This window comes from Geotrypetes seraphini, chromosome 11, assembly GCF_902459505.1.
Source record: "Geotrypetes seraphini chromosome 11, aGeoSer1.1, whole genome shotgun sequence".
NCBI lineage: Eukaryota > Metazoa > Chordata > Amphibia > Gymnophiona > Dermophiidae > Geotrypetes > Geotrypetes seraphini.
Window position 1 is genome coordinate 83,835,748 of NC_047094.1, and position 19,651 is coordinate 83,855,398.

At 43.5% G+C, this 19,651-nt stretch overlaps 1 protein-coding gene across 3 annotated transcripts in view; it reads left to right on the forward strand.

Moving 5' to 3' along the window:
• TCEA2 (transcription elongation factor A2) overlaps nt 1-19,651 on the forward strand; it is a 111,293-nt gene that overhangs the window by 28,949 nt on the left and 62,693 nt on the right. For 2 of the 3 annotated variants that reach the window (XM_033963386.1, XM_033963388.1), the window contains exons 3-5: nt 14,677-14,782; nt 15,231-15,294; nt 16,417-16,550. In XM_033963386.1, coding sequence (XP_033819277.1) covers nt 14,677-14,782; nt 15,231-15,294; nt 16,417-16,550 — 304 coding nt within the window. Of the gene's footprint in view, nt 1-501; nt 562-14,676; nt 14,783-15,230; nt 15,295-16,416; nt 16,551-19,651 lie in introns of those variants that run through there. The other variant, XM_033963387.1, reaches the window with a different exon arrangement.

Genomic DNA, 19,651 nt, shown 5'->3' on the forward strand with positions numbered 1-19,651 from the left:
TCCTTCCTCCAAACTAACTGGTTTCATGGCTGGGATGGTGCTGTGCATTAGCTGGGATGTTGGCATGTTTTGCTGTACGTGCCAGGGGGTGGGGGTGGGGGGTAGGCTCTGAGCTGTCTGTGCCAGTTGCTGGTGGGCCATGTGTTATGTGATGCATGTGGTCCTGCGAGTGTGTGTGAAGGGAGAGTAGTGCTCTGGAGCCCGGGAAAGAGCTCACTTGCCTCAGCTGCCCACTCACTGTCACAGGAGCCTAGTGCTCATCTGCTGCTCGGAGCCTTTGTAACTGAGCTAGAGGAGTGTCCCCAAGAGGCTGCTGCCATGGCAGAGGAGAGGCTGGATATCGACGACAGCATTATGAAAGGGGTGAGTGAAGTCCGAAGTCTCGGGAAGAGACCAGCAGGGTCTGCAATGGCCTTTCCCGTACCCCTTCTCATGCTGTAATAGTGATTGCTGTTTTTCAGGGTGGCCAGATCCTGTGGGTGTGCATTTCCCTGAGCTGTATTCTGTGGTTCCCCCATGAGTGCACAGCATCCGCTCCGACAGGAGCACACCCAGGCTCTGGTAAGTCTCGGTTTCCACTAGAACAGGGGTCTTCAAATTTTTCACCACGAGGGCTGCATTGGGTACTTCAGCACTTTTCAGCAGGCTGTAGTAAAAAAAAAAAAGAGAAGATAAATAACTCTAGATATGAGTTTTATTGAAAGCAGAAAATTTTATAAACTAATTGCAGAGTATGTGAGATTAAATTATCGTGTATTAATGATGGCGAACGCTACCAGCAAATTCTTGTATTTTCATCACAAATTATAATAAAACCATTAATGTGCATTATGGAACTCTTTTTGTGTTTTAAAAATCTTATTAAACTGAGGTTCAAATTTTAAAACTAATTACAAGTAGCAAATTCAAATGTTTATCAGATAACTTTGCCCTATATTTTGACTTGGGAAAAAGTTTGTTCGCAAAGATATGTTGTCCCAAAAATGGAGATGAATTTACAAGCAAATTTCTTCAAATTTGGAAACTGCTCAGAGTTCAAAAATTTATAAAAATCGATCAAGTTTCCTTCCTTGTATTTATCTTTAAATGTTCATTTGCCTGAAGTTCAATAATTTCCATTTCAATTTGACTTAAGTTGGGACATCAGCAACATCACAGTCAAACAGATTTTGAAACAATCTAATTTCCCTAGCATTGGCATCCAAATCAGCATATCGTGACTGAAATTGTTGTTTAAGATCTGAAATAACTAAATCTGCAAATGAGAGAGGAAATTCTGCTTTACCCTTTAATGCAATTCTGCACAGTATGGCATATGAGCAAAGTTACAATCTTTCACCTGGCCTTCCAGAAGTATCAACTTTGCTCTGAATGCCTTGATATGAGCTAATAAATCACAAACTTAAGTTATTTTCATCCTGCAACTTTAAATTCAAATTGTTCATGTAGTTCACCTGATCTGCAAGAAATACAATTTCCAAAGCCACTCGGTATCTGATAAAAGGGGTTCATAATGGTTTTTCTCGGTAAGAAACATATTTCATTCCTGAGATGGAAGAAGCGTGAAAGAACCTTTCTACAACTAAGCCATCAAACTACAGTATAATTTCTCAAGTCAATATGTTCAGAATCACATTCCTCGAGAAGACCAAAACTGGCGATGATTAAATGCATGAAAGCAAATGAAATTTATGTAGAACTAACAGGTTTCAAGACACTGCTCATATCAACGTATTTTCCAAAAAGTGATGATTGGTGGATAACACAATGAAGAAACATTGGTTTTGATATTCCTACATCCTCGCAAGCTTTTGTGATTTTTCCAACCAAACCCATCTTTATACCAGACATGTTTTTCCCTCCCATCAACTGTTGTGCACTGCAGACGATTCCAATCCAAATTATATTCTGTTAGTGTTTTTTAAATTTCTTTGAAGATATCCTCCCTCTCCTGTTGTAGTGCCATGTATGCTGTGAAGTGATTCTAATTCCTGTGTGATATTAAGTTCATCGACTCCACGAAAAAATACTACGAGTTGCAAGATATTACAAACATCAGTTGATTCATTCAGCGCGAGAGAATACCAAACATTGTGCTTTGCCTACAACTTACTGGATAATGCTATTGCCCATATTTTTGACCCAACGAGCAATAGTATTTGACGCAAGACTTGTCATTTTAAAAAGATTTAAGTTTTCCTGGGCATAACTCAGCCACTGCTTCCATCATACATTCTTTGATATTGCCATCAATGAATGGTTTTCCTCTTTTAGCCAACACATAAGCAACCTTGTAGCTTACCAAGGATAAGGCTTCATTTTCTGAGTTTGCATTCATCAATAATGATTCAAATTTATTTATCCGAATGCTCCTTTTCTTTAAATTGCAAAAACGTTTAAGCATGTTTTGCTTCATAGTGGTAGCGTGTATTGTATTCTTTCAACACAGCAACAGTGTTTTTACAAATGAGACATACGGCTTTATCCTTTGACTTTGATTGTATGAAGTATTTTACGCCCCATTCTTCATTAAACACACGACATTCATGATCAACTTTTCTTTTTCCCATCCATGTTAAACTGTAAAAGAGAATAAATTTATAAATAACTAGCTGATGCCCCGGCGTTGCACGGGTATTTAATTATAGCAATAACACTGTAAATGGATTCAAATAAAGATACTTTATAGTGGTAAATGAAATTATTTTTTTTACAGCTTAATAAAAAGTACAATATTCAAATTATAATGTGAAATATTTGATAAAATGAATACAATACAACTAACGTAAAACATGATTATAAACAACAATTTTAGTTTCACCTCCTGGAGCAAGAACATATAAATTCTTGGGTGAACCCACCCTTGAGCAAGCAACATAGAGTTTTGGGCCGAGAGACCCCCAGAACATATCACCCCAGGTAGTGAGGGATCTGCATACCAAGTTTCGTTCAAATCGGTCAAGCCGTTTTTGAATTACTGTGAGAATGGCAGCTTTTAATATTTTTTCCATTGACATGAATGGGTGAAATCTGATTTTCTGTTTGTAGCTCCGCCCATGTGTGCAGGTGGGCCGCGAGACCCCCAGAACATATCACCCCAGGTAGTGAGGGATCTGCATACCAAGTTTCGTTCAAATCGGTCAAGCCGTTTTTGAATTACAGTGAGAATGGCAGCTTTTTACATTTTTTCCATTGACATGAATGGGTGAAATCTGATTTTCTGTTTGTAGCTCCGCCCACATGTGCAGGTGGGCCGCGAGACCCCCAGAACATATCACCCCAGGTAGTGAGGGATCTGCATACCAAGTTTCGTTCAAATCGGTCAAGCCGTTTTTGAATCACAGTGAGAATGGCAGCTTTTTACATTTTTTCCATTGACATGAATGGGTGAAATCTGATTTTCTGTTTGTAGCTCCACCCACGTGTGCAGGTGGGCCGCGAGACCCCCAGAACATATCACCCCAGGTAGTGAGGGATCTGCATACCAAGTTTCGTTCAAATCGGTCAAGCCGTTTTTGAATTACTGTGAGAATGGCAGCTTTTTACATTTTTTCCATTGACATGAATGGGTGAAATCTGATTTTCTGTTTGTAGCTCCGCCCACATGTGCAGGTGGGTCGCGAGACTCCCAGAACATATCACCCCAGGTAGTGAGGGACCTGCATACCAAGTTTTGTTCAAATCGGTCAAGCCGTTTTTGAATTACTGTGAGAATGGCAGCTTTTTACATTTTTTCCATTGACATGAATGGGTGAAATCTGATTTTCTGTTTGTAGTTCCGCCCACGTGTGCAGGTGGGCCGCGAGACCCCCAGAACATATCATCCCAGGTAGTGAGGGATCTGCATACCAAGTTTCGTTCAAATCGGTCAAGCCGTTTTTTCGTGATCGCGGCACATACACACATACATACCTCCGATTTTATATATATATATATATATATATATATATATATATATATATATAGATTATGAAATTATTTAAAATCCCGAGAACTCCATACAAGCAAATATGTGAATAAGGGCTCCTTTTACTAAGCTGCGATAGCGGTTTTAGCGTGCGCAGAATTGCCATGCGTGCTAGACGCTAATGCCAGCATTGAGCTGGCGTTAGTTCTAGCCGCGTAGCGCAGGTTTAGAGCACGCTAAAAACGCTATCGCACTCGCAGCTTAGTAAAAGGAGCCCTAAGTGAATATGCACCTTTTTAAATATAAATTTATGCAATTTCAAATTGGATTATTACACTATACCATTGCAAGTATTCTTATGGACAGTTAACTGTAATGACTAGTAGCAAACTTCCTGATTCAATTTAAAGATTAGTTACAGCACCAGAGCTACTTGCGCCACAAATTGACACTATCGATTTAGGCCGAACAAGTACGGAGAAATACCGCAAAGTATACAATTCAACAGAAAAAGAGGAGTCTTTCTTTGCCCAGCACAGTGAGAAAGCAAAACAAAAGAAAGGCAAAGCTGATGTCACAACACAAGGGATTTTATTGAAAGTTCCTATGGGAAGTCCCAACTAGGATCCTGATTCTGCAGAACACTGCCTTCCTCAGGGGACATACCAAACTAAAATAAACATAATAAAACAATTATTAAAATGATAAAACATACAGAATATGATAAATCATATAAAAGAGGTTTTTTTTCAAATTCTTTATTCATTTTTCCATCTTACATCAAGTACACAATATTACATCAGTTAAAACTTGTATATATCACTTGAAATTCTTTCTAATATCATCTTAAATACATAAAATTATACCCTCCCCACTCACCCTTCTCACATATATTTTAATCAAAAATATTGTATAAATATTATATTCTTATCTATTGATTAAACCTTAATACCATCCCCCTTCCGTCCTATGTACAAATGTACTTTCAGTGGAAAATGGTGTCTAATCATTGCAATATTTTGTCAATGGCCCCCAAATCTTTTTAAAATTATTATAATTCCCTTTTTGTATGGCAATTGTTCTTTCCATTTTGTAAATGTGGCACAATGAGTTCCACCAGAAGGTATAGTTAAGTCTACTGTAATTTTTCCAATTACTGGTGATATGTTGTATGGCGACTCCTGTCATAATCAATAAAAGTTTATTATTGCTTGATGAAATTTGACTTTTTGTTCTCATTGACATACCGAACATAATTGTACCATATGATAATGCTACATGGTTTTCTAGTAAACAATTAATTTGAGACCAAATTGATTTCCAAAAGGCCATGTTGCAGGGACAATAGAATATTAAATGATCCAAAGTCCCTGCTTCCAGATTACAATGCCAGCATCTATTAGACTTGGAGCAATCTAACTTTTGTAATCTAACTGGGGTCCAAAACGCTCTGTGTAAAAGGAAAAACCCAAGTTTGTGTCATAGATGTGGACACCGTACATCTCATTCTCCAAGACCATATTCGTGGCCATTGAGAAGCAGTAATTTGATGCTTTATCTCAATGCTCCAAATGTCCCTAAGTCCATTTTTAGGTTTTTTTATTTACAAATCCGCTTATCAATTTATACCACTTTGCGGCCTGGTGTCCCAAGAAGTCCACCTGAAAGCATAAGAACTCCAGACTATACTGATTATTAAGATTTTTCCATTCATGGAACCCCTCCTGAATAGCCTGCTTCAGTTGTAAAGCTTTGTGATTTATTAAGACCATATTTATGTTGCAACTGTGAAAAGTCAAGCAGTTTACCATTTGAAATAACATCACCCAAAATCCGTTTACCTGCTATCATCCAATGCTTCCAGATGACCTTAAATCTGCCAGTTTGAATCTTGGAGTTTAACCATATAGTTTGATGTGTTGATTTATAGATTGGAATAGATGTTAAATTACTAACATATCGCAGTTTTCCATGTATCCATAAATATTCTATTTTCTTTATATAATCTAGGCATTTTAATACTAAGAACATGACATATATGTAGAGGGAACATGAGTCGCCATTCCAGCCACAACCAGTCTGGGGTATTATCAATGAGCTCTGGGAGGACCCAGTACATACCCTGACGCAAAATATAGGCTTGATGATACCTATAAAAATTGGGAAAATTTACCCCACCCTCCTCAATTGGTTTTTGTAAAGATACTAAAGCAATTCTAGGAGTTTTGCCCAGCCAAACAAATTTTGTAAGAATACTGGTTAACTTTTTATAAAAAGGACACCTTAAAAAAAACTGGTAACATTCCCATCTGATAACAAACCACAGGTAATATCATCATTTTAATAGTTTGAACTCTCCCCCACCAAGACAGATGTAGTGGATTCCATTGCTCGCACATTTCTGTTACTTTCTGCAATTTTGATTTTTCATTCTCTTTCATTGTGTCTTCCAGCGTATTTTTAATCCATATTCCCAAATATTTTAATCCACCTTCCTTCCATACAAAAGAAAATGAATCAAACAAGCCTTTTGTACAATACACGTTTAATGGAAGGACTTCAGATTTACTCCAATTTATCTTACACCCTGAAAATTTTCCAAATTTCTCAGTCAATTCAAGTAAGCATGGAATGGTTGTTTATCCCAAGACAAGCAGGCAGCATATTCTCTACATGTGGGTGACGTCATCCACGGAGCCCCGATCGGACACTCACGCTTGCAAGTGTACCGCGCATTTGCGTGTGCCTTACCACCCTAGCTAGGGGGCACGTCTCCTCAGCGTGGCCTCAGTTCTTGTTTTTCCACGGAGCCAAGAAGCCCTGTTCTACAGCTCTGCCGTTTTCCTACTTGCCTTCTTGCACCGTGGCTTTCTTTGTTTTCTTTAAGTCACTGTGCGGCACGTTTTTTTTGTTTGTTTGTTTGTTTTTTCAAGCCAAAAAAACCTCAAAAAATACACACAAAAAAAGATTTGTTGTGTTCCACTGGATTTCCTCTGGCGGGCCTAGCTTGGGCTTCCACCCTGCCGCTAGTCCTAGTTTGGCTGCGGCTGTGTTTTTCTTTCTCTCCTGGCCTCTCACCGGGTTCACCTTTTTCCTTCATTGGACTCGACCCGACTTGGCCTCGATCCCTTGTGGCTCTCGTTTGCTGTGCCTCGTGAGGTTCCATCTTTGGGTAAGTCTCTTCTTTCCTTCCCAGGTACGCTACCTCAGTATAGCTTCCAGCTGAGTCTCAGGCGTTCCAGGCATCGAGTGCAGTCGTGCCAGCCTCTACGAGACTTTCAAAGCGTGCCTCCTTTAATAGGGAATACTCATCCTCGAAGTTGCCCTCTATGGAGCGCACTGCTGCACCGTCATTACCAGTTTCATTGGTATGGTGCCACCTTTCTGGATGGGACTTGGCTCCTCGACCTCGACTGGGGCTTGGCGCCTCGACCTCGACTGGGGCTTGGCGCCTCGACCTCGACCTGAGGTCTCGTGCCTCGACTGTGTCCTCGCCTGGTCTTTCCGAGCCTCGAACTCTGGCTATCGAGTTTTGAGGCTGTCCGTCAGCCTCGATCTGCTTCGGCTCGAGTTACTCCTCCCCTTCGGGGCGCCTCTGTTCGAGGCGGGATTTGGATTCCTCTTTTTCCTTGTCCGAGGTTCTTGTGGGATCCCTATGGTCTGGGCCTCAACCCTGCTTCCTGCAGGACTGCGCCTGTTTTCGAGGCTCCTCCTGCTTGGTCTCTGGGGTCTTGTGCCTCGTCCTCGACTGGGCCATCGCCTAGTCCGTCCTGGCCTTGTACTCCGGATGTCTGGCTTCAGGCTGTCGAAGTGCTTCAATCTGCTTCTGCCGTGTGGTACTCCTCTCCGTCGCGGTGCCTCTGTTCGAGGCGAGATTCGGATCCCTCTCTTCCTCGTCTTTCGAGGCTCTTGAAGGACCTTTCTGGTCCCGGGCAAGGTCTCGGCCTCACCCCGGGCTTACTGCATGTCGGTGGGTGCTTTTCCTCGGGGTGCCCCCTGATTGGTCTCTGGGGTTTGGTTTCTCGTCCTCCACTGGGCCTCGTGCTCATCCTCGACTGCGTCTTCGCTTGGTCGCTCCGGGCCCTGTGCTCATGCTGTCCAGTTTCGAGGCCGTTGAGAGGCCTCTCTTGGTTTTTGCCTTGAGGTGCTCCTCTCCATGAGGCACCTCTGTTTGTGGCAGGTTTCAGATCCCCCTTTTTCCTCATGCTTTGAGGCTCTTTGGGGTCTGTTCCAGGTGTGGGTAGGGTTTCGTGCTGGAGGTTCTTGTCGGCCATGTTCCACGCCTCCTCGTTCTTTTTTTCAAGGCCTGCTGTGGGGGCTCCTGTTTCTCCCGTTCTCCAAGGCTTGTATGAGGGCACTCATTTTCTCATACTCTTCCTGCCTCTTTGACCCTTCTGCTTGAAGTATCTCTTTGCTGTGTTAAGCAGCAGATTCTCTTCCCTGACTTTCTCATTGTGCGTTTCTCCCTCATGGTCTGCGTTTCTCTGCAGTCACCCATGGGAGACTGGGAAGGTCCATTTATTCGTTGGGAAATCGTCTTTGACGTACTTTCCTGGTGGGAATGGGGTTTGCCTTATGCCTTTTCTTTGAAGTAAGGCATATGCCCCATCCCTTGTACTTCCCTCGAGTACACATGGTCCACCTGCCGTCGGTTGCTGTGGACTTTTTCCTCCACAGTCACTAACCTTCTGTGGTACTGGGTCTTCGGGCTTGCTTACAGATTCGGGTTCATGGATTTCATCCTTCCGGACTGCCTGGCCAGTCTGCCTAACCTGAGTTATGGTTTGTTGCTGAATCCCTTGCGGACTTATCATCTGCATCGGTATTCCCAGTATTCCACTACGGCTTGTTCCTGACCTCCACCTTGGACACAGCCTCTGCGACTCCGTCAGCATGCTCCCCAGCCTGGTGCTGTGGTTTGCCTTTGCAGTCTCTTCTGGGAGCTGTTTCCCCCTTTGGGTTTCGTATCACTGTTGAAGAGGATAATCTGCTTCCAATCCCTCGAGGGCTCAAGGCGATTGGTTCTGCTCTCTTGGTCTCCTGGAGGCTTTATTTTCTTCAGATTTATTTAGCCTTGCAGATCCCTCAGATTTCGGGTGGTCTCGCCTTTCTCATCCAACAGTTTTCTCCCGATGCTTGGTTGTGGTGCCGGCAGCCCTGCGAATGCTGGGTCTTCAGGTCTTTTCTTTTTTTGGTGACAGGCTTCTCGAAGCTTCGTCTCACCAGGTGGTTCTTCTGGCGCCGTAACGGCCTATGGAGTTTTCACATTGCGGTGTCTCCTTTCTTGAGACAGTCTCTCCACTCATGGAGGCTCTCTTTTACTGTTTCCAGAGGTTTGTTGTTTCATGTGCCCCGACCGCGGAAGGTCCTCATGACAGACTCTTCCGCTCCGCTTGGGGGGCTCCTCTCGATGGTCTCCATTCTTTCGGCTATTGGTCCAGCATGGATTGACTTGTTATGTCACTCTGTTGGTGCTCTGAGCTGTTTTCAATGCTCTGCGAACTTTTTGTCCTCTGCTTCGCAACCACAGGGTCCTTTTTCAGACAGACACCCGTGTAGCCTTGTCTTTTGTCAACGTTCAGCGCACCGCGGGTTCCCTTTCTCTTTGCTGAAGAGCTCTGGGGATTTGGCCCTGGGCGATGTGTCTGGCAGACAACTTGAGTCCTCTTCGTCGGTGTTTGCTTGGAGGGACTCCGCAGATGGATCTGTTTGCGTCCCCCCTCAACCACATGTTGCCTTGTTTCTGCTCTGGGATTTACTCCCCTCGCCGGCTTGAGACGGTTGCTTCCCTTCTGGATTGGATGAACCTATTTCTATATGCGTTCCCTCCATTCCCTCTGATTCTGATGACTCTCGTTTTCCTCGAGTCAGTCCCTGCCACTCGGTGGCTCTATCTCCCCAGATACTCCCTTCTCATTCAACTCAGTGCCAGGGAGCCTCAGCTTCTTCCTGTTTGTCCTTCTTTGCTACCTCAGAGTTTGGGTTCTCTACTTCCTCCCAACCTGCAGTCTCTACGCTTACCAGCTTGGTTCCTCTCCTCCTGTTCCTGGTTCCTGTTTTCACATTCTGTACAGGATGTTCTTGAGGCTTCTCAGGACAGGTCCACTAGGCGGATTTACACTCGCGGGTGGACTAGCTTTTCTTCTTGGTGTGCTATGCCTCGCAGGGAGCTACAATCTGCCTCCTTGTTGTCTGTACTGGATTTCCTGCTGCACTGATCTGGGGGCTGGTCTCAAATCAACATCTATTCGAGTCCACCTCAGTGCCTTTGCTGCTTTTCTTCAGGTTGATGTAGCCTCCCTTTGAGCCAATTGTTCGGGCTCATTTGAGGTGTCTAATTTGGAAGGTTTTCTTGTTGCACTCACATCTGCTAGCAGGGTTAGTGAGGCTTTGGTTGCGGACCCACCTTTCCCTGTTTTCCATCTTGATGTGGTGGTCCTCCGTTTCTTTCCTGTGTTTCTTCCCTACGTTGGTTTCGGATTTTCACCTCGACCAATATGTTGGTCTTCCTGATTTTTTTCCTGCACCTCATTCTCATCCTGGAGAAGTGGCGTTTCTTATTATGGGCTGTGTGCGTGCATTGGTTTCCTACTTGCAACGCCCTCATGCTCATTGGCCTACTCCTCATCTTTTCATATCTTTTTGCTCCCCTTAGGTAGGGCGTCCTGTTTCTAAGTGAACAATCTCCAACGGGTTGGCTGCTTGTATCTCTTTCTGCTGTACTCGGACTGGCTTCCCTCTGCAGTGTCGAGTCCCGGGGTGCCTGGTCGGAGCGATGGCGGCGTCTGTTGCTTCCTCATATCAACTCCTATTGAGGAAATCTACATGGCTGCCGCTTGGTCCTCGGTTCATATCTTCACCTCTCTCTACTTCTGGATCCCTTTTCCAGACAGGACGGCCAGCTTGGCCAGTCAGTTTTGTGTACTCTGTTCTCCTATATTGGCAACTCTCCCTCCATCCCTTTTTGGTTAGCTTAGAGGTCACCCACATGTAGAGAATATGCTGCCTGCTTGTCCTGGGATAAAGCACAGTTACTTACTGTAACAGGTGTTATCCAGGGACAGCAGGCAGATATTCTCGCAACCCACCCACCTCTCCGGGGTTGGCTTCTTTGCTAGCTATCTGAACTGAGGCCAAGCTGAGGAGACGCGCCCCCTAGCTAGGGCGGGAAGGCACACGCGCATGCACGGTACACTCGCAAGCTTGAAGATCTTCAAGCAAGTTTGCTTGCGAGAGTGTCCGATTGGGGCTCTGTGGATGACGTCACCCACATGTAGAGAATATCTGCCTGCTGTCCCTGGATAACACCTGTTACGGTAAGTAACTGCTTTCTGGATTTCTCAAATGAAGCAAAATATCATCTGCATATGCAGAGACTTTGTATTCTCGGTCTGAATAAGGAATACCGTGTATCTCCTTTACTTGCTGAATAGCTAATTACAAGGGTTCTAAAACAATATCAAAAAGCAAAGGAGATAGGGGACAACCTTGTCTAACCCCCCTCTGCAAATTAAAGCGTTCTGAAAAATTATTATTAATATACAATTTTGCAACAGGGAAGCTATACAATGTTTGAATCATTTGTATAAATCTTGAACCTATTCCAAACCATTCCATAGCTTGATACATGAAGGTCCATTCAACCCGATCAAATACTTTTTTTGCATCCAAGGCACAGAAAAAGCTGGATCCTTCTTGGCTTTTGTTAAATTTAACATATGAAAAGCCAATCTTGTATTATTGGATGAATGTCTCCTAGCAACGAATCCAGTTTGGTGCATATCAATAATAAAAGGGAGAGCCTTGGCCAAGCGTAAAGCCAATGTCTTAGCCAAAAGTTTTCCATCTACATTGATTAATGATGTAGGTCTGTAATTTGAAACCAATGTGGGATCTTTGGCTTTGGCAAAACTATAGTCAATGATTCTTCTATAGCAGTGTTTTTCAACCTTTTTTGGGCAAAAGCACACTTGTTTCATGAAAAAAATCACGAGGCACACCACCATTAGAAAATGTTAAAAAATTTAACTCTGTGCCTATATTGACTATATATAAAGTAATTCACTTGAGTGCCACCGCCGCCATCGGGAACAGGCCGGCGCCAAGTTCTCCCTGCTTCTCTTCCCCGCGGGGCCGACCAACTCTCGCCACCCGTCGTCAATTCTAACGTCGGAGAGGACATTCTAGGCCAGCCAGGCAGCGATTGGCTGGCCCAGAACGTCCTCTCCGACGTCAGAATTGACGACGGGTGGCGAGAGTTGGCTGGCCCCACAGGGAAAAGCAGGGAGAACTTGGCGCCGGCCTGTTCCCGATGGCGGCGGTGGCACTCAAGTGGCTAAAGAGCCGCAGTTTGCCGGCCTAGGGACAACACTGGAGGGTGGCCAGCTGTGCACCCCCTTGGGACGTAAACCCGGGGTGGGGCAGACCGCCCCCCCCACCCTGGTATGCCACTATCTGTACCTCACTCCCTCCCTATGACCAAAAATTCTCCTTTCTTCTATTCCCCGTGTACACAACCATCTCTTTCCCTCCCTTCCTCTCTCCAAAGTCCATGCCTTCTGTGTCCAAACACTCATTCCCTCCCCCACCTCAGCATCTCTTTCCCTCCCTTCCTCTCTCCCAAGTCCAGTTCTTCTGTGTCCAAAAACGCATTCCCTCCCCCACCTCAGCATCTCTTTCTCTCCCTTCCTCTCTCCCAAGTCCATGCCTTCTGTGTCCAAAAACCCATTCCCTCCCCCACCTCAGCATCTCTTTCCCTCCCTTCCCCCCTCCCCAGTCCATGCCCTCTGTGTCCAAAAACCCATTCCCTCCCCCACCTCAGCATCTCTTTCCCTCCCTTCCTCTCTCCCAAGTCCATGCCTTCTGTGTCCAAAAACGCACTCCCTCCCCCCTTTTGTGTTCCGTGTTTGCCTCCCAGCCCATCTTTGCAACTTTCTCAGCAAAATGAAGCTCAAGCCGCGAGGCTTGTCTTCTGCTTCCTGCCTGCCCTGCCGCGCACAAATAGCCGAACGGAAGTATTCTCAGACGTCAGCGCTGACGTCGGAGGGCAGGCTTTGCTTAAGCCCTCCCTCCGACGTCAGCGCTGACATCGGGGAACGCTTGTGATCAGCTATATGTTAGCTGCAGGGCAGGCAGGAACAGAAGACGAGCCTCGCGGCTCGAGATGTATTGAACTCCGCGGGTCCCCCGTCCAGCTCTCTCCTGTCCACGTGGGGCAGACCGCCCCTCTCCCTAGACTGTGGCCTAGGACCCTGGGGGAGCCCGGGCCCCCTGTCAGCTCCGGGTCCCTGAATGCAGGACTGGTGGTACTGCCCTGATGGCAGCCCTGACCGTACGGCACACCAGGCAACATCTCGCGGCACACTAGTGTGCCGCGGAACAGCGGTTGAAAAACACTGTTCTATAGTACCTGTAATGCAACCCTTATTTAGTTGAGACTGATATAATTTCAATAAATGAGGTAATAGGGTAATTTGAAATGATTTATAAAATTCTGCTGTGAAACCATCACCACCTGGAGCAGACCCAACTGTAAGAGACTTCAACGCTGTTTCTAAGTCTTTTAATGATATAGGCTCTTCTAAACTTTTTTTTATATGCTCAGAAATTTTTGGCCCCTCAATTAGATTCAGAAAGTCTAAACCATCTTTTTCTATATTTTCATAAAGCTCAGAAGAATATAGGTTTTTATAAAAATTTAGAAATTGACTTAAAATGCTTCTAATTTTAGTATGTGTCTCTCCTTTCATTGCAATAATTTTTGTTCTTCTTTTCTTTGCTTTAAGATAATTTGCCAATAATCTTCCCGCCTTATTTGAACTTCCATAATACAAATTCTGTTGGGAAAAGAAATCATTCCTTACAAATTTTGATGATATCTCATTATATTTACCTTTTGCTTTTAATAAAGCCTACAGGGTACTTTGTTCCAAACCTTCAGCTAATCCTATAATTTAACACAAACAAAATACAGTATATTAAAAAATCTAAAGTACAGAACCATAATTAATATAACATAAGGAAATCATTAGTATACCATGACTATGATTTATGATATTTATCACATTTTTTATGTATACTAATGATTGGTACAAACTGAAGAGAGGCAGTATAGCCCACTAAAGAAGAAGGTGAAACTGAAAAAAAAAAATTTGATTCCTTTTATAACAGTTCGCAATTTGGGGGACTTAACCCACTTGTCAGGAAGGGACGATTAGGTACTACTTACCTCAGTAGTCTTCTAAGTGATAGAAATATCTAATCTAATCTAATCTATGTTTGATTCTACTGGAAAAGGTACCCAACAATAGTATTTGTGGTGAAAAACTCTGGAAAATAAACACATTTTCAATTTATGAACATCAATGATTAGAAGCCCTAATTATGTGTCATAATGTTGATATCCAAGGTAGATTTGAAGAGCAGTGGTTGAAGTAGGTAGCCAGGTGACTGTTCCCTTTTAATTGGGACAGGGGTGTCGTATTTTTATCTGTAAACTTTTTTTCTGATCCAGTCTTGAGTTGAATGCTCAAGTAGAGACTTGGTGGTAAATCAATCAACGGGCACTATTACGTTAACGTGAGTTAAACACTAAAGACACCCATAGGAATATAATGGGCGTCTTTAGCATGTGCTAACACAGTAGCAACTGTTAATGAATTCCCCCCTTGGTGTACTGAACAAATGAAAGGGTGATCAAGTAATGAGGCCAGAGTTGTGGATAGTTCAAGTTTTAATCAAGAAACATATCTGCTCTTCTTGGTTTTCAGTCCACCAGGATTGGGATGTCTGTGAATGCATTAAGAAAGCAGAGTATGGATGAAGAAGTTATATCTCTTTCTAAGTCACTCATCAAATCCTGGAAAAAGCTCTTGGGTGAGAACCTCTGAGTTACTTGCGGGGAAAAGAGGCATCATGCCTAGATGCACATCTTCCTTAGTAGTGGCTCTGTGTGAAATTGTGTGCCTGCTTTCTCAGTAGCAGTTTTTCTTTTCAATACACACACCTGGTTCTCAGGCTCACCTCTAGATGGGATAAGATGATTTCAAGTCAAAGCTTTGTTACTGTATGGGGCATGTCCAGAAAGCCTGTCTAGGAGCTCATCTGAGACTAGCTTTCCATAACTATCTTTTAACATCCCAAAAAAGTCTTGTTGTGAAATATTACTGTGTAAGACTGTATTACATATTAAATGTACAGCGCTGTGTACGCCTTTCATTGCTATAGAAATGATAGTAGTATTTGTTGGGATTATTAATTTGAGAGCAGACTGACTGCCATTGAATTGAAAAATGTATAATTGTGGTGTTCTGGGTCTTGGTAGATGCCCCAGAAGAGAAAACAGAAGAGAGGAAGAAGAAGGAGAGTGGTGACTCTATGGACCCGAGGTAATGAACTATACAGGGATAGGGAACTCCGGTCCTCGAGAGCCATATTCCAGTCGGGTTTTCAGGATTTCCCCAATGAATATGCATTGAAAGCAGTGCATGCAAATAGATCTCATGCATATTCATTGGGGAATTCCTGAAAACCCAACTGGAATACAGCTCTCGAGGACCGGAGTTTCCTACCCCTGAACTATGAGCAGAGCTGAGAAGCAGCAGAGATAGTGTGTAGTAGGCTGTGAACTTGAGGAAACAGGTTTGATTCTTACTGTCGCTTCTTGTGACTCTGTACAAGTCACTTAATCTCCATGCTCCAGGTACAAAACAAGTACCCGTGTATAATATGTAAACTCCTTTGATTGTAACATTGAAAGTAGGCCTAGGCAGATAAAACAGGAAACAGTTGAGTGGGGAGAGCTGCTATGGGCTCAGGCACTGATATTGGCCTTTTCCTCTAACCCGCAAACTTTTCCGGCCGGTTGCACACTAAATGCAGTGCCTTGGCTGGAAGGCACCCAGAAATTGACGCAATGATGTCACGCATGGAGGCACGTCTTGCTGCGACCCCATCATTACAGGGATCAGGGAGGTACAGGGAGAAGAGGAGAGATGCTGGCCAGGAGGAGAGTCGTCCGTGTCGGCTGACTTCCTACAGGATATGCCTCGCTGCGAGAGGCATGTCCTGTAGGCAGGCAGCTGGCGCGGACGACTCTCCTCGCCAGAGTGTCGCGGCACACCAGAAATCTCAGGAGGCACACAGATTACGATACACTGCTCTAACCTGACCTCGCCCATCCCTTCTGACACAACTCTTGTTTTCAGAAGTGGTGGGTTTGGCCATAAGCAGCCTTTCTGTTCGTCTTTCGTTGGTCTGCAGGGTCGAAGTCTGAATTCCGAGGTAGACGAGTTGCAGACTTCTGGGGGCAGGTAGGGGGAGAGCAGCTGTGTTTGGTTGGGGGGATGCTGGATTGTACGAGCAGAGGGAAGTAGAAAGTGGGCTGTACACAATTAATAATTTAACATGTTAAATCGCAGTGATTGATGTACAGTCTTATTTTTTAATGATCCTGGGATCTAACTTCAGACTTCTTTATTTTTCTTTGCTTTTTAATATCTGTTTTTCAGCTCGCACAGAAAACAGGAACAACCCAAAACGCCAACAACTCCGAAAATCACCACCTTTCCCCCAGTTGCTGTCACCTCTGATACAGTGCGGAATAAGTGCAGAGAGCTGCTGACTGCTGCACTGCAGACAGATAGTAAGCCTGTGGGAGAACAGAGGCACAGACTAGGGGTAGACATGGACCAGTCCTTTCTCCCTATCTTTAGTGATGTCATTCTCTCTTTTCCTAAGTTTGCTTTAGTAACCAGAATCTAGATCTTATCCTAGATTCTTATGGTGTTAAAGCTGGTCTCTTTAGTTTGAGTACTTGACACGTTCTCTCTCTATAGGAAACATACTAGCAATATCTTTTGATTCTCTTAACCACTGGTTATGGTCCTTGCTGCACATTCATGGATGTAGCAGATGTTTCTGTAGCCACCATGCCTTTTTAACAAAGTGTCTTGCAGGTTCCATAAATACTCTAGAACAGTATGACGCTCTGAAGGTAGATTCAGAAGCACATGAGAACATTTCTTTACTAAACAGATAATGGGTGCTTGGAACAGCCTCACAGGGGATGTGGTGGAGGCAATAAAGGCAATGGAATTCAAGAAAGACTGGGTTAACCACAGAGGATCCCTAATGGTGAAGAATGAAGGGAAAGCTAGAGATAAACTGCACTCTATGGCCCATTGTACCAGGAGTGAAATGGGGCAGTCTGGATGCGCCAGATAGCCAATGTGTACTAATATGGTCTATGGCACTGGTAGGAGCAGGGTTGGAAAGTTGCAGTATTGCAGAGATCTTGCCCATTGCTGCTTCTAAACCAAAGAATGAAGAGGGTAGAACTTAAGGGTACAGCACAACCAAACAATACTGGCTGAGTTGTCACAAACAGGCTATAGTGACTCGGAAACTAATTGGATTAGTGCCAGCATATTTTTTTTTTAATCTTTATTCATTTTCATATCTTACAACAAGTGTATAATATTCAATCGAAAAATTTTTACAAATCACTTGACATTCTTACTTATAATCATTAAAGTATAAAAGAATCCCTCCCCACCCACCCCATCCATTAATAATAAACCAATTAGCAAATATCATATTTCCAAATCCCATCCTACCTATATCTTATGTAATAAATAGCATAATAATAAATAGCATTTTTTGGACAGGTACTGTACAGCAAGATCCAGAGCACCAGGGAGGTCAGATGATTGGGTAGTTTAAGTAGTTGCTTAGATTCAGAGCTGGTGGAGATGGGTTGTGATAGATTACTGCTCAACTCCCAGATGTAGCAGATGTAGAGATTTGGTGAGGAAGAAAAGAAGAACTGGCATCTTACAGGTGATTGTGTTCTGCACCTGGAAGCTGGTATTACTCTTTTTTTATTTTATTTTATTTTCTATTCCACCAGTTCAGGCCTGAAGGATGAATATATTACACACCCAAAGTATCATAAACCAGAATCAATAACATGCAGTACTAAGCATGTAAATGTACTTCTTGTACAACCCCATTCTATTCCTGAACACTTCCATCTCTAGTAGGAAGCTTCATTTGCATAGTTTTGCTCCTCCTCTCTTACCTCTAGACTGCCTTCCAACTTCTAGTTGTCTTCCTACAAGCAAGACAGTAGGAGCTTTTCTGCTTGTGTTTATTTTCTTTATGGTTAGTATTTCTTCCGCTACTTCACGTACTTTTCATGCTGCAGAGGATCTCCTTGTGGGTTGGTTCTGGCTGTGGGAGATCGTAGACTTTAAGTGACAAAGTCTGCTTTTAGGGGGTTGTCTGCTTTGCAATTATACCCATCTGGACAGCCTGCATTCACAGGCTCAGGGACTGTTCTCTTGGGATCATTGTTCCCCCACTAGGTTTGTCTGCTAGTGTGATTGAGCGCAGGCTGCATGGCTTTGTGGTCTTTCCAGGATCTGGGCCAAAGATGTTTCTCTACCCTTCGGCATGTGTGGATTCCGGGCAGGGTGGAGGTCTCCAGCTGATGTATTAGGCCCGAGAGGCAGTCAGAAGAAACAGGCGGTCCAGGTTCCAGGCTTGTTGAGGCAGAGGATCTCCCTGTAAGTTTTTGCAGCTTCCATTCTGCAGCTCCCAGCACACAGCTTGGCACAGTAACAGGCTTGTTAGAAATTCTTTCAACAAAAACTAGCTGAACAAATATACAAGTGTAGCAAAACTGCCTCCAAAACATTCCTTAAAAGGACACAATATAACCTTTAAAAATAATGAATGAATGAATAAATAAATATAGTCATGTGAAAAAATTAGGACACCCCATGAAATATTCAGTTATTTAAGAAATGATCACATATCAATGTCAAATCTTTTTTTTTTTTTTTTATCTTTGGAAAAGAAAGTGATGCAGTTGCAGATAAACAACAAATATTTTCCTTGATTTACTCATGAAACAAAAGATATTCACAAAAATGTATATTCTAACTGAGAAGTAAATTAGGACACCCCTACATATCCTACCACTTAAAGTGGCTTAAATCACACACAGGTATATCACATCAGGTTCATTTGATTAGAACATTGTTACTCAGCATTTTGAAGGAGGTTTGTCCTACTTAAACCTCAGACATTTAGTTTGGTGTGCTCATAACTGCTGTGGTGAGAGTAAACATTATTGTGAGATCAGTGGAGCTGTCTGAGGCCTTCAGAAAGAAGATTGTAGCAGCTTTTAAGTCTAGTAAGGGATTTAAAAAGATCTTGAAAGAATTTGACATTAGCCATGCCATGGTCCGGGAAATAGTGTACAAGTGAAGGACTTTCCAAACAACTGCCAACATGCTCAGGTCTGGCCCTCCAAGCAAGTTGATCCCCAGGGCAGACTGTAAGATGCTAAAAGAAGTCTCCAAAAAACCCTAAAATGTCATCACGGCTCTTGCTACTGTTGATGTGAAAGTGCATTCCTCTACAATCAGAAAGAGACTGCACAAATTTAACGTGCATGGGAGGTATGCAAGGAGGAAACCTTAGCTCTCTAAGAGAAACATCAAGGCCAGACTGAAGTTTGCCAGAGAGAACGTAGACAAACACCAGGACTTCTGGAATAGTGTTCTATGGACAAATGAGTCTAAAATTGAATTATCTGGACACCAGAAAAAGAGGACATGTTTGGCGTACACCAAATACAGCATTCCAGAAAAAGAACCTCATATCAACATGGAGATGGAAGTGTCATGGTTTGGGGATGCTTTGCTGCAGCGGACCTGGCCAGCTCACCATCATAGA